The sequence below is a fragment of the Cheilinus undulatus genome, linkage group 19 (genome assembly GCF_018320785.1).
Source record: "Cheilinus undulatus linkage group 19, ASM1832078v1, whole genome shotgun sequence".
Lineage (NCBI taxonomy): Eukaryota > Metazoa > Chordata > Actinopteri > Labriformes > Labridae > Cheilinus > Cheilinus undulatus.
In genome coordinates this window covers 42,911,245-42,926,613 of record NC_054883.1, presented here as the reverse complement: position 1 = coordinate 42,926,613, position 15,369 = coordinate 42,911,245, and the positions used below count along the sequence as shown (strand labels likewise).

At 41.4% G+C, this 15,369-nt stretch overlaps 1 protein-coding gene across 6 annotated transcripts in view; it reads left to right on the top strand.

Annotated features, from left to right (window-relative positions):
• The first annotated feature begins 5,428 nt into the window (after window positions 1-5,428).
• tnk2a (tyrosine kinase, non-receptor, 2a) overlaps window positions 5,429-15,369 on the top strand; it is a 29,875-nt gene continuing 19,934 nt past the window's right edge. Inside the window, exons 1-4 of one of the 6 annotated variants that reach the window (XM_041814596.1) lie at window positions 5,429-5,626; window positions 6,816-6,920; window positions 9,670-9,711; window positions 13,994-14,589. In XM_041814596.1, coding sequence (XP_041670530.1) covers window positions 14,473-14,589 — 117 coding nt within the window. In that variant the 5' untranslated portion in view covers window positions 5,429-5,626; window positions 6,816-6,920; window positions 9,670-9,711; window positions 13,994-14,472. Of the gene's footprint in view, window positions 5,627-6,815; window positions 7,002-9,669; window positions 9,712-13,993; window positions 14,590-15,369 lie in introns of all 6 variants that reach the window. The other 5 variants (XM_041814594.1, XM_041814595.1, XM_041814598.1 and 2 more) reach the window with 5 other exon arrangements.

The following is a 15,369-nucleotide window of genomic DNA, read 5'->3' as shown; positions in this document are numbered from 1 at the left end:
CCAATGCCCTCTTGATGCCCCGCTCCTATCAAAAGTTATTCAACAAAAACTTTGGCACAAATTCTCTTTCCAGCACTTCCGGAGGTCACAGGTCAACAAGAGTGCTACTGTTGGAAAGGCCGTACCCCTTAATGTGTGGGTAGAGCCTAATGCCCTCTTGATGCCCCGCTCTGTTGGAGGGTTACGGCCCAAAATAAACTTGCCCCAGGTGGTTTTCATCCTGTACCCTAACCCTAACCCTAACCCTAACCCTAACCCTAACCCTAACCCTAACCCCTAACCCTAACCCTAACCCTAACCCTAACCCTAACCCTAACCCTAACCCTAACCCTAACCCTAACCCTAACCCTAACCCTAACCCCTAACCCTAACCCTAACCCTAACCCTAACCCTAACCCTAACCCCTAACCCTAACCCTAACCCTAACCCTAACCCTAACCCTAACCCTAACCCTAACCCCTAACCCTAACCCTAACCCTAATTAGCTTAATTAGCTGGCTAATTAGCTTAATTAGCTGGCTAATTAAAACACTTGGGGATATCTCCGCCTGCTTTTTGTTAATTAGCTGGCTAATTAAAACACTTGGGCATTGTTCCGCTTGCTTTTTCTTAATTAGCCAGCTAATTAAAACACTTAGGAAAATTTCAACAAGTCCGATCCCCTAACAAAACTTTTCAAAAAACTTACTTCAAAGTAGGGTCCTATCGACTCCAAATGCTCTGAAACGTGCTCCTAAACATCTTCTGCAGGTACCTTTTTGCCTCAAACACTTTGGCATTTTTTCACAATCCCACACATTCGGTCCTTATGGGACGCCTCTTCAGGCCCGGAACTCTGCTTCCCTGTGTCCTACCCTCACAATACGCATATCTACGGAAAGCTCGCAGCCTGCTCCATTCGGGGCAAAAAACCCCAAGTGGCTGGGACCTGTCGTTGCAGAGATAAAGACTTTGCAACATGCTAATAACGCCTACCTTTCCACCTCTACTAGTCTGGCTCTCATTGGACTTTTCGCACCATCCTCGACTACGATGCATCTTGGAGGCTCCTCTATGTCAATCCCTTGGTCCCGTCTCAATACGCCCTTCTGATGTCTAAGTAGCTTTCCACAGGGTCTACAGATACCAGACTTTACACACATCGATCTCCACCCAAAAGTCTCAACAGAAATGGCAAGTTTCCACTCATTTGCTCTAGATTTGGACAAACTGCAGCCAACCAAAATTCGAAAAGCCCTTTTAAAGGCCGCCCTCGGAGACTACTGGTCCCATCCGCACCGACCGGTGCCTATCTGCTCGCCTCCTGCTCCTCACCGCATATCCCGAGCTCATGTTCCTAGCTCTTGTACAAACAGTTTTGCTCCGCACCCACCAGCCAAAACAAATCCTCTTAGCTTCTATGACCCTACCCCCATTTGTCAGCTGCATTTTGGATAAACCTAACTTTGCTTCTAAAAGAGATAGACACTTACTTTTTCACATTCTCATCAGAGGCCCCAGGCCATCTACTGTCTGAATTCTGGGGCCTCTACACTCAAAGGGGGACAAATGGGGCCAAAAAAGACACTCGCTTTCAAACTCCATCCCTTTTTTGGGAATCATTTCAAAGTGCTTGGGCCTACAGTGCTCAAATTCCGATATGTTCGTCCTGGAATCATGTACAATCGTGCTACAGTTTTTCACACTCCTACCACCTTGCTGAGTCGAAAAGGTCACGCAGAAGAGGCCTAAAATGCATGCCTAAATGCACAACTTTTCATAGGAAGGTCCCACAAACTCAATCTTGGTACCATTGGAAATCTCCTGGCCACAAATGGGGGGGTAGACACCAATGCCCTCTTCATGCCCCGCTCCCATCCAAAGTTAGCCCAATTTCAAGTCCCCATTCATTTCAGATGGGGAATTTAAAAAGTCCACAACTTTTCACAGGAACATCCTACAGACTCAATCTTGGTACCATTGGAAATCTCCTGGCCACAAATGGGGGGGTAGACACCAATGCCCTCTTCATGCCCCGCTCCCATCCAAAGTTAGCCCAATTTCAAGTCCCCATTCATTTCAGATGGGGAATTTAAAAAGTCCACAACTTTTCACAGGAACATCCTACAGACTCAATCTTGGTACCATTGGAAAGCCAGTGCCCATATTTGGGGGGGTAGACACCAATGCCCTCTTCATGCCCCGCTCCTATCAAAAGTTATTCAACAAAAACTTTGGCACAAATTCTCTTTCCAGCACTTCCGGAGGTCACAGGCCAACAAGAGTGCTACTGTTGAAAAGGCCATACCCCTTAATGTGTGGGTAGAGCCTAATGTCCTCTTGATGCCCCGCTCTGTTGGAGGGTTATGGCCCAAAATAAACTTGCCCGAGGTGGTTTTCATCCTGTATCCCTAACCCTAACCCTAACCCTAACCCTAACACTCGAGGTTGGTGCCTAACCTGAACCCCTGAAGGGTCTTTGGACTGCATGCCTAACCCTAACCCTGGGACTTAGGGATTTTTGAGATAGGCCCTATCAAAGGGCCATGCCCTAACCTTGACCGCTTAGTGGCGGATGCGGACGGGGGGAGGGGGGGACCCTACTCGCTGGAGCCGCGATACAGTGCCTCAGGCCCAACCTCTGGGGAGGGAGTGTCCCGCTACTGATTACCGAACTATTCGGACCTGTAACCAGGCTTGGATCGTTGGAGGTATTATCTACCCCAAGGGCGTGCTAGCCTTGGGTGGAAAAGGTTGATACCCCAATGGGCTATCGGACTCCTATTAGGGCAGTTCACAGGTTACTCATCCGGAGGACCCTGAACCTGACCTGAGCGGGGTAACCGCTTACTCTGTCTGGGCTTCTGGTTGCATGAGACAAATGCATAGTGTCCGAACACAGGCCCCCCGGGGGGGGTAGGCCAGGAGCCACCAAGCGATGTGCGTTGGCCAGTGCCTTACCTTTGTCCCCTATACCAAACCACACTTGGCGATGGCCAAGGTGGGGGGGATGATTGCAAACTTAGTCCCTAACCCTAACCCTGAAAAATGGGATCTTTCATGATGCATGTGGGAGGCGCTTCTATATGAATATCTTAGTTCCATCTCCATACACCCTTCCCAGGGCTAACTAGCTTCCCTCAGGGTCTACAGATACCAGACTTTGCAAACACATTCTCCATCCAAAACCCAAGACAAACCTCCAGTTTCAAGTCATTTGGTCTATATTTGTGGAAATCACAGCCAACCCAAAATTCTGAAAAGTTGTTGTTGAAGGCCTGCCCCTAAAAGACTACTGGTCCAATTGGCACCCAACCAATGCCCATCTACTCATCTTAGAGCCCCCTACCACATATCCAATATTCAGATTCCTGGCCCCTTTACAAAGACTTTTGCTCCATGTTCACCTGCTGTATCAAAACCTGTTAGGTCCCCGCCCCCGAAGCTGAATTCTGCACAAACCTAAATCTAGTACTAAAAGGCATGGAGACATACTTTTTTTCAGATCCTTGATCAGGGGCCCCAGGACATCTACAGTGTCAATTTTGGGCCCACTTCAGTCAAAAAGACACTCGCTTTCAAACTCAAGCCCCTTTTTTTTTTTTTTTTCCTAAATTTAAAGTGCTTTCACCTAAAGTGCTCAAATTCAGATATGTTCAACCTGGAATCATGAACAATCATGGTCAGATTTTTTCAGACTCCTACAACCTTGCTAAGTCTCAAAGGACAGGCATAACAGGCCTAAAATGGATGCACAGCACCCCCCAAAAGGCCTTTTTTACATTGTGCCACAGTACTCTATGCTGGACTCCCCTTTTTCCACATTGTGCCAATGGATTTCATGCTGGATTCCCTATTTTCAGGTTGTGTCACTGGACTCTATGCTGAATTCAGATGCGAGTGTTTGTCAGTGGGCTTCCTGCCTTGGTGCAGTGTCTCTCATATATCTCCTTGCCCACTGGCTTACCCTAACCCCCCATCAGTGCCAAACTGCTTACCTTCTGTGCATGTTTTGAATACCTGAAGTGGGCAAAGTTAGCTCTGACTTGGGGGTTCACATCATAGACATGTACTTTTGCACTGTTCTTTTATTGTCAGAAGGACAAAGAGAGCATTAGTTTAGCTTAAATGGTCATTGCCCCAAAGTTTATTAAAAATTACATATAAAGTTACAAATGTCACAAATATCACCCATCTGATCTGTGTGTCTTCACCCTCGCTCTGCGCAGAGATAGGAAAAAGTGAGCACCCAGAGAAGAAAGCTCCAGAGCATGGAGAAGTGACTGCCTTTACACTCAGGGGAGGAGGATCCTCCAGCACTTCCTGACAAGGAGGAGTCCTGTCAATTATGACATTCCTGCATAACACTATTACTTACAGTGTTATTATATTTTAGCCTTCGAAATATTTTACACGTAGACGCCGCATTGGCCAGTGGGACTTATGTCAACCCGCTGCCGCCATTTTGCCAGAGGCATTCCTGGGGAAGACGCCTCACTCCTGTGCTGCTTGGGGCTGCACTAATAGATGCACATAGGAGACAAGATCGCGTGGAATAACATTCTATGAGTAAGCTGAACAGCTTTTTTTTTTTTTTGTCTTTTTTGGCTAGAATAACAACACGTTCAGAGCCAGTTTCACTGACGTTGTTGTTGTTGGATTAATATCTGCGGTTAAGCTAGCTTTTTAACAACATTTTGCCTAATGGTTATTTTGTTTCCAGGACAGAAGGATGGCTTGATCGCTGTCAGTAAAATAAGATTCGATGTAAAATGTATCATAGAGAAAGAAGATAGTTTCCAAATAAACAATGTAACTGTATAGATACAGATTATTATTATTGTTAATGTATATATATATATATATATATATATATATATATATATATATATATATATATACTGTATACGAACCAAGGCATGTTATTGTGAATTTAATAATTTTCTATGAGCATGTATGTGTCATTTAAGTCATAAAAAGTAAGAAACACAGACAGTACGTTAATAGTTGAATTATCTACATTTGTGGCTCTGATAGTCATTTTAAATCATTTAATGAACAAGAAAGTATACCTGTAAACCACTTCATATAGAAAACACTCATTACCATCAATTAAATGTAACCGTGTGTGTTTTTGATCACAAAACCCTTCATCCCTCATACACTTGCATTTGTTTATGGAACGTCTTGCCTCTGGCAATATGGCGGACACGTCGACGTATAGCGGCAACGGGCAAACACAGTCAATGAGGCGTCTGCGTATATAATGTCTATGGTTCACATTACTTTGGTTTTTCTTTTTCTTTTTTTTTCTGTGTCCAGGCGGAAATGGGTCATCCTACATGTCCGTGCTTTTATTTTGAAGCCTAAACAGGAAGTGTAATTATTCCGCTCGTGCCTCGTAGCTTTCTGGAGCGCTGCCTCTGCGCGTGGGTTACGCACGGTGACGCTCTACGGGCGCTCTCGGCAACGTCCCGGAATAACGGGGGGAAACAGAGCGAGAGGGAAACGGAAAACTGGAATTTAACGGCGATTGTGAAGGATTTCGGTGGAGGAAAACCGCTTCTCCTCGTCTTCTTCGGCCGTAAGCGGCGGACACAGCTCGGATTGACCGAGGGAAGAGCACTGGGAGCGGACATCCTCACAGGTCGGTGTAACGGAGAGTATTTCTGTATTTTCGGGAATCTCCGTCTGTTCCTGTGAGATGCGACGTGTTGCACCAACACAAACAGGATAAATGAGTCAAAATGGCCCAGATATGGAGCTGTTTAGTTCAGGAGTGAAGCTGTGCTGGTGACATGTTACTGACGGTTAGCTGGGATCAGGAGGCTAATCAGCTTTGAGAGCAATTCAGATCTATACAGATCTATTCATGGAGAACATTAAGGATTCATCCCTCCTCTTCATCAGTGTCCATGTGATTCTGTCTCTTCTTTCTGTGATTTACTTCTGTTAACACGTTTAAGCTCTAATAATGCGAATCTCACATTTGTTAGCCATTCTGATAAGTATATGGCAGTTTAGCTCATGGCAGTGAGTTTGTTGCTTTTAAAATAAGAATTTAGGCCACTTTAACTACAGCAGACAAGAACATGGTTTTCTACTCATAAAATACTTTATTGAATATATGTTGCAATTATATTTATGCATTTCATTTTGCAGAAGAAGGATATGAAGTCAAAAGTCAATAGGTACATTTTATGTATTTTATGTTTACATTTTAATTCCATAATTACCAAATTTTGGTTGTTTTCCTTAGTGTCTCACAATAACAATGATGTGATTTCTTCATTCTGATTCGTTTTAGCTGTCTTCTAGAGATCTTGGGAAGTAACTTATTTTTAGGGAAAAGACAGCTTTGTTACTGGCTCGATAACAGACGTTTATCAGTATCTTGCCAAAAATTAATCTTGGTAATGTTAGATAAGTACGAAAATAAAATGCATGGATTTGTTAGTCTTAGTCCTTAGTCTTGTATCTTGTACATACAGATTTATTTGTTTTCTGTGCATCATGTCTTTTTTATTACTTCTATTTATTTTCTTTAATTATTGTTTTTATGCACATATGTTAAACATTTTTCCTTTCAATACTTTGGTACATCTTTTACAAGGAAAGAGAAAAAATACAGAATTGGGCAGGTAAGGTAGGAAACTCCAGGAGGGCTTATAGTTTAACCTCACCATGTCATAATGCCATCAACACCAATGTGGAAAAGAGACAAGGTAGTAGTTCACATTTCCCCAATTTCGTTATTTTGCAAGCTGAAAGAAAATGCACTTAAACGTGTCTTCTCATGTAAGTTTATGTTAGTAAAACTATCTTTCTGTGTGTAGATGCAGAGCCTCTCCATACATGGCCTCCTCCAGGTGACCCCTGGTGACTTTAGTCACTCTTGGCTGAAACTGTGAATCTCTGATCCACCTGAAGAGATCCGCAGGGTGAGACGGATTACAATTACATGCTGAAACTGTATGAACCCAATGCAGTGAGGACAGGCTGAGCTGAACTTGTCTTCTGAGGTTAGCAAACATGAAGTCAATGAAACTTCTTAACAGTGTTCAGCCAAATGCTTTAATACTAGTACCTTACATCTCCACTAAAACAGAAAATATGAAGATGTAAATAACAGCAATGAGCCTTTTTCACAATTAAAAATACCTTTACAGCTTATTTGTTGTCTATTTATGGAGTTTATTCAAAGAACTGCTGGACAACAGGAACATGGAAAATGACAGCAACCAAAAAAACAAAACAAAACACTAGAACAGAAATGCTTTATTGATCCAGAGAGAAATTTGAGACTTGAAAAAGGCTTTCCATGAAACGTTAATAAAACAATAACATTGTTTCTGAAAAACACTTCATTTAGTGCTCTGGCCTCTAGTACCTTTTTGTATTAATATCCCATACCAAAAAAGCACGTATCAAAGGGTATGGACTGACTAAAAATATCAGATTTACTAAAGGTCAGACATTTATATGTTAGGGTTAACCCTGCAGACATGAAATTCGTTGGGTTTAAATGAAGGAAGTAATGGAAACATTGTACTGGCTGTGTGTCCTGTTGGCTACTCCATAATACTCCATGTAAAAAGACATAAAACAGACTTAAACATTTTCCTCTGATACCAACCTGTTTTTGGCCTTTTATGCCTTTATTTATAGAGGATGACTGTGGATGAGAGCAGGGAATGACAGAGCTGTAGGCTGGACTTGAACCCAGGCAACCCATGTATATGGGGACACAATCTAACCATGAGGTCCTCAGTGCCCGGCTTTGGGAGTAAAGGCTAGTTAAAGTTAAAATTCTGTATCCAGGATGTCTCCTCTTACAGTAATGTTTATCATATTATCAGGCCCTTTTGGGCTTTTTTTTGTACATGTAAATAAGAGTAGCTTGTGAATTTTGCCAAGCAGTCAATAACAAATACAAAAATGTAGTTATATTTTTATAATCTACTGATCAGCAAATTAACTCAAGCATTAAGTTTCAGGGTGCTCTTACATTTTTCCAACTTACCACACTTAAGCCCACTTGACCTCCAAAGTCCAGTTTGTTTGACCGTTGTGAGTGCTTCGTTGTGACTCAAGCACGGTGCACTTTCTTTTCCTGGCACAGATGGAAGTGGAAGGCTTTGGCATGGTAACATTGCTCATGCACAAGCATGGTTGTATTACGTTCACATGTTGTTATTGATACCACGATTCCTCTGAACAATAATTTTAAACAATGGTGGAGGGTTAGAGGGCCAGTCCAACCAAATGACTCAAAATCAGCAATAAAGTGGGACAAGTAACTGTCAAGTTGCTGACTCTGTGCCACCGCGTTTCTTGTTAACCTTGTTTGTCATTTTACAACGTGATGACCTACAGTTTCTATGCTCAGGCCTGACTGAGCCTGAAGCATTGTGAATGCAGGCAGGGGACTAGGAACGGGGCAGAATCATGCTACAGGGCAACTAGTGTGACCTTAGAAACACAGGAAGAAGACCTACAATATGTTCGTAATGCCAACAGCCCTGACTGAATCTCAGGTGTCTGTTGCTGAGATGAGAGGAAAATAAAGCAGCTCTGTTCACTCTTCATGACAGTGAACAAAGGCTAAATTTAGATTCCGTATATTTAGAGCATCGCCCTCGATAAAACTCAGAGTGATGAAAGCTCTGGTTTGGAGCTCATTAGGTCACTGATGAACACATCAACATGTATGTGTCATACATTGACACTTACTTTACACAGAAATCATTTCAGCACCAGTTATCCCTGTCTTCTAACGCTGGTTCCTAAATGCTACTTAAGTCTACAAATGAAGCCTCCTGATTCACAAACAAGCACCAGTCATGTGATTTCCAACCCTGCAGCAGTTTAGCTAATTATGTTTGTAATGAAGCTCACTGGATACCAAAACTAGAAAGACAAACTGAATCAATACTATAACATCTCTCTAAAGTTATGCTACACCCATGTGATTACAATAAAGAAAAACTGATTAAGTAATATATTAGTTGCAATGCAGATATGAAAGTAGACGAAGAAGGATAAGGTAAAAATGATGCTTGGACACATACTTCATATTTATATAGGAGATAGTCTGCAAGTGACATGTGGGGATAAAAGCATCTGACAGATATCAGCATATCGATTAGCACAAAAATTAAAGGCACCAGGAAAAGAAAGAGTGGAGAAATACCCCCACCCTTATGTGTTCAACAATTTTCCAGCTATAAGAAATTCATGTTTTGATAGCATTTATTTGTTCTACATTTTCTGATGTTGTTTTCATAGATTTTAATCTGCTTCAAAAGCTTTTCATCAATGCAGGATATTGAACTCTGTCTTATTTATTCAGTGTCTCTAAATGAAACTCTCTATCATAGGATGGAAAATTATAATTGATTTCAATCTCATCTATGATAGTCATAGCCTCATTGATCTCTTGCAGTTAATTAAACACTAGTAACATGCTAAATATTCAAAGTGAGAATTCTGTGACTAAAGTCTGACTGGTATAGTGTTTATTAGGGTAAGTACACCAATGTTTGTGAGCTAGCTCAGGAAGACAACTTGGGCTGCACTGATTTTAAACTGGATATGCATCATTATTCAATCACCTGACAAACATCCTCCCAATAGTGATCAATTTAAGCTGAAAGATTTCTAGTCTCTCCCTCTGCTCCTCTGACTCAGTGTTGCCATCACCCCAGCATCCACCTGTGGGCTCTGACTGAGGTGATACTTTCTCATCACTCCTCATTTTCTGCATGTAAAATAATTCTGCAAGTTGTAATGAGGTCAGAGCCTTGACTTCAATCAGAAAGTGTTTTGCTGCTGCCCTAAATGTTTTAAACCATTATAAACACGAGTTTTCTGACTAAACCAGTCGTTCCCAAATGGTGTGCCAAGGCACACTGGTGTTCCTTGAGGCCATCTAGGTGTGCTTTGGGAATTTTTACAACCACTTGGCATTACTACAACTAAACATAAAAAAACAACAACAACAACAAAAAAACATAAACTTAAGAAAAGGAAGTTGAGTGCTATGCAGGGTCAAAAATGTCTAGAATATTGTAACCAGGATCAGACATTCTTCAGGATGACAGGACAAGGGTATGATGCAAATATAATATAATATAAAATTAAATGAAATAATGCAAAAAGAAGAAAAAATGCCAGATTAGCTGCAAATGAAGTCTGTGGTAAAAATGATCAGTTTTGACTTCAAGGAGTCTTCATCAGGACATTATTGGAGTTGAAACGTGTAGACATCCCTGCTCATTAAGGATTCTTAATACACCATAGTGCCTTTGATTTTCAGTTTTGACCGCCATTTGTAACAAGGATTTAATTTTAATCTGCCAAGTGATTTTTAACTTCTTTTTTATTTTCATCAGATGTTTTCTATCTCTCCTCTGGACAGTTTAGGAATGCATAGTTATCAATTTCTTCTACTTTTGTCATCCTCATTCATGTTCAAATATAACCAAAATTCAGATATAGCTCCTGCTTTGACAAATACTCGCACAATGAGAAGCAAACATCGTGCTTTGAAATTATATCGAGAACAGCAGTGTTTAATGAATAAGAGTAAAAGTACGTAAGCTTGGTATTAGAGTCAGAGCATCCCCTCTAAGAGCAGACCTGCCAACCTGTACGCATTTTGCATAGCAGGTTTGCATTTTTACATGTAAATACGCTGGTACGACCTACCTCTCTGAACTACACATAAAGCTGTGGACATGTCAGTTCTGTGTGAAATGTGCACTGCCATACTCATGTCTGACAGCAGATGCAGCAGCGTGGTGAAGCCGTTTCAACCAATTATGTAGAGTAGCGGAGAATAATGAGTCTGCCGAACCTATAGCGTTATATCCCCGCTCCCCCCTATTCCTGCCTCCTGCCCTCTGCTCACCAGTTCCCCTACTCGCTGCAGCTGGAGGTTAAAAAGGTAAACTGTGTGATGACAAGGTGCGTGGATGCCAGGCGCAAAGTTTTACCTGTTACCACAGTCCACTTTGATTTAAGATTTGAAATTCATTCAAGTGGAATGTTATTCTTCTCATCACGTATAATCCTGTGTGTCTGGAGTGCGAGCAATGCTCCACGGCTAATACGATGGTGAGAAAGTGACCTGAAGCAGCTCATACAGACGGGACAGGCTAGGAGCAATACGCAGTACAGGTGGTCGTCATGTTTAAGAGGAGCGCTGCTTTAATCCCAAGTTTTTATATTCAAATATACTGTCAAATATTGCTGTTTGATTAATAAGCCAATATGAGTCTGAATTTAGCATACAGTTCCGAAATGACAGACAGCAGTGTCTGAGGTAGAGATGAGAGAGAGAGTGAGAGAGTGACTGGAGCACAGAGGGGAAGCTCAATACATCCAACACTGCATAAACTTTGTGTGAATTGTTAGGGTAAAGACGCAATTTGGTGATCAATTTTTTTTGTTTTATTTACCATTTAACTCCAGTAGTACTGATGTTATCATTACACTGTTAAAGAGAAAAGAGGGATTCATTCATTTACAGTAGCTCTATAAACATCAAACCCCAGCCTGATAGTAAAATATAGACCAAACTCTAACAGTGTTTCATGAATTTCTATAATGTTACAAATATTTTCCAATTACTCTGAGTATCACTTAATATATAAGGGGTGTCCAAACTATGGCCTGTGGGCCAACTGTGGCCCTAGGTCCTGTTGAATAGGCCTGCAAGAAATCCATTAAAAAGGCCCACATAAGAACATAAAACTTTATTCTGTTTCTTAGTTTGACAAGTATTAACAATATTGGGGTTTATACAATATGGTACATTTAAAAATTAAATTTAGCCAATATCAATACCAATATAAAAATGCATAGACCGAACACTTCAGTCCTTGAAACACAGTTTAAGGATGAACACAGAAACATACTTTAGTCTCTAGAAAACATTTTAAAGTTTAAGTAAATAGGTTGAAAACAAAGAAAGACTTTAGCTGTCTGTTGGTCCTGCCTAAAGTGAAAAAAAAGAATGATTAAAGGATTACAGCAGCAAATAGCAGCATGAATGGAGCTCATCTGCTCCTCTGTCTGATATAACTTAAGGTCTGATTTCCAAATCATGTTGTTCTAATCACCTTCAAGCACCAACGCTTCTATGAAGTTAGTCAGCTTCCGGCAGGTTGCTCTTGTTTTTTGTCTGAATGTGGAGATAAACAGTCAGCGTCTCTCTTGTCTGCTGCACCCCAAAATCCTTAACAATGATTGGCTGTTAGCTTTGTTAGACATTAACTGAAAGCTGTTTTGGTTTTGTTTTGCAAGCACTTTCACTTACTGAGCATATATCTGGTTACTGGTTGGTTTTAGATAAGCAACAAACATTTTTATATATATATTGTGCTACTGGTTTTGGTTCTGTGCTACAAGGTAGTCAACCTCTGTAGCACCAGTGCTGAGGGCCCCATCGGGGGGAAGGAGGATTGACATAACCCAGGTCATGCTCTGGATGTATTTGTACATTACCAAGGGCATGGGAAAATAATCTGATGAAAACAAAACAAAACCACAGCTTTAGGGCGGAGTTATGGGTAGATGTGGCGCTTAAACATAGCCTAGGGTACTGTTAGGGCGGGTTGGAGGGTTGCCACAGCCCCTGGTTGTCATGTGTATGTTCTAAGCACCTGAAAACCGTTGGTGGTTGCTGGGCATATTATCAGGGGTGCAAAGGCCCAGACAAAAGAAATGCTGTTAAGCTCGACCTTGACTGCTGAGCGACACGTGTACTTGTCAAATGTGTCGCCAATGACTCTGGCTGCCCTCCCTCCTCTCTTCAGCCTGGGGTTGTGGAACATCAGGACCTGTGAAGAACCGTTAGCGCTCTTTATGACTAAAACTTCTGCACAGTACTGTATATAGACACACACACATAGGTGTTGTGAATCTGTGACAAAAGCCACAAGACACAAGTGGTACTGAAAATATTTTGCCAAGGTTGGCAGGTCTGTGAGAGGAGATGAAAACAGGGAAAGGGGGTAGAAACAGTGGGATAAGAGAAATAAAATCTGAGCAAATAGTAAAGGTGCACTAGAAGCAGCATGCTAATCAGAAGTTCTATTTGAATTTAAAATTTAATGAGGTAGAGATAAAACTGCTAGTTAACGAACCTACTCAAGAAAAAGTTAGAAGTAATTTATTTTAACCTTACTCAAAGTAGTGAGTAAGGGGTAGCTTCTTATGATAGCCGAGGGCTTGTGCAGTAAAATATGAGCTTTTTTGACATTCAATAACGAGAGAATATAAAATCTCCAAAATAAGAAAAGGCACACCTCTAAAATAATAAGTTAAAATGCATCAGCTGCTTGGATGTAATTAAGAATCCTTCCCTTACTCTGTGCTACTTTGGTGTTTATTTTTTTTCTTACTACTGTATGCTTTTAAAATGTAATGAAGTGCAATACTTCCTAAGTAAAAGTACTGATTTTTAAAACCACTCAAAAAGTTGCAAGTGCACCAAAAAGCAACTCAATGACAGTAACTTGAGTAAATGTAACTAGGTACTTTCCAAGACTGTATATAACCCATCTGTCAATAAAGTCAGCACAAGATCTTTGTAGCATGGTCTGACACAGTGCCATTGCAAAAGGCAAAAAGCTTATGTGCAGTCTGAGTCAACCATAAACAATGGCTTACTGAAAAATGACCAGGACGTCATTCTAAATGTATTCAGGATTTTAGTGCATATTTTAATTCTTTAAAAATGCTTGTTAAGTCAAACAATTTCCTACATTAATTGAACAATTTAGCTTTTTATGATGGAATGCGTACATTTATATTTAGATAAAAAGGAAGTAAACTGACTTTAATTTAACCCTTTAGATATACTCTGTTTGGGTTGATGTCAGGCTTTGCTGCTGTGCCATCTGCATGTCTCACTGATGCATGCTGGGAAGTGTCTCCCTGTTATTTCTCTTTGGCCTGACTGTTCATCCATTTACTCATCCATCTGTCCACCTATTTGTACCCACAGATACTCCCCTCCTTCCTCCAAGATCTCCCTCTCTCCCTCCCTTCCTCCCTCTGGTCCTCTTGTCAAAGCTGCTGAATTATTAAACATCAGACGGTGGGCTCGGCCGTGGAGCCAGAGGATAGATGGAGAGCTAGCGAGATGAAAAGATGGAGAGTGAAAGAGAGAGGCATGGAGATGTCCGACGCTGCAGGGAGCCGTGAGTCAGCAGGGAGAGCGAGCACGTGTGGGAGGGAAGACGGAGAGAGTTCATAGATAGGTGATACAACTGCAGAGAGAGCGGCATCAGATGCCTCCTGGTGGGCGCGTGTGTGTGTGCATGCGCCTATCGATTGAACAGAGAAGGTCACAGAGCCGCAAGGAGATTAGCGAGCTAGACTCACGGAGCTAACGCCTCCTCTGAATAGCAGCTAGACAGGAAGAGGAGAGACAAAAGAGGGGGAGAGAGAGACCAGGAGAAGGACGAGAAGAGCTGCTACAGTATGGGGGAGAGCTACATGTACCAGAGACTCCCCTACGCCAGAGGACAGGAGGAGGGGGAGGAGGACGAGGAAGAGGAGAGAGACAGGAGGATCAGAGAGAGAGTCGGGGGACAAATGGTAAAGTCTGAAGTTATGGGTGGACGTGCAGTGATTCTTCTCTGTCTGTAATAACCGCATGTGTGTGCATGTGCAGGATCAATATTTGTGCTAAGATACAAGCTTGTTCTGATTGTGTGGGTAATGTGAGTCTGCAGCTACAGACTATTGAGTGTAATTTTAATGTCATTAGCCTGTGGTTCACAAACTCAGCCCTGAAAAGTGGCTTAGATCGATGCCATATGCTCTGCTCAAATAAGTCTTTTAACCCTACAATCTTCAGTCCCAGTTGTTTGCTCTTAAACACAACATATTATTATTATTATTATTATTATTATTATTATTATTATCATTATTATTACTATCATTATTATTATTTTGTCTCTTTTTCTTTTTAAATCTAGATGCACTGATCTGACTTAAGTCACACTTAAATCACATTACTTCATTGAATTTTGGTATAGATGCCTTTTATTAATCCTACATTATGGCCGTCATGATATCAGATGTTTTATTGGGATTAGTATTGTAGTGAAGTTTAAGATCTGGGATCATGGCAGCCCTAGTGTAGGGTAAATAGAGTGCATTTATACCCATGGTCCAGAAAGCAACAGGAATTAATTTAGATTTAGATTATATTGAATATACACTCTCCATCCACTTTATTAGGTACTCCTGTTAAACTGCTCCTTAATGCAAATATCTAATCTAATAAATCACATGCCGGCAACCATTGCATTTAGGCTTGTAGACATGGTCAATATGATCTGCTGCAGTACAGAATCTGTACCCTCATTACTA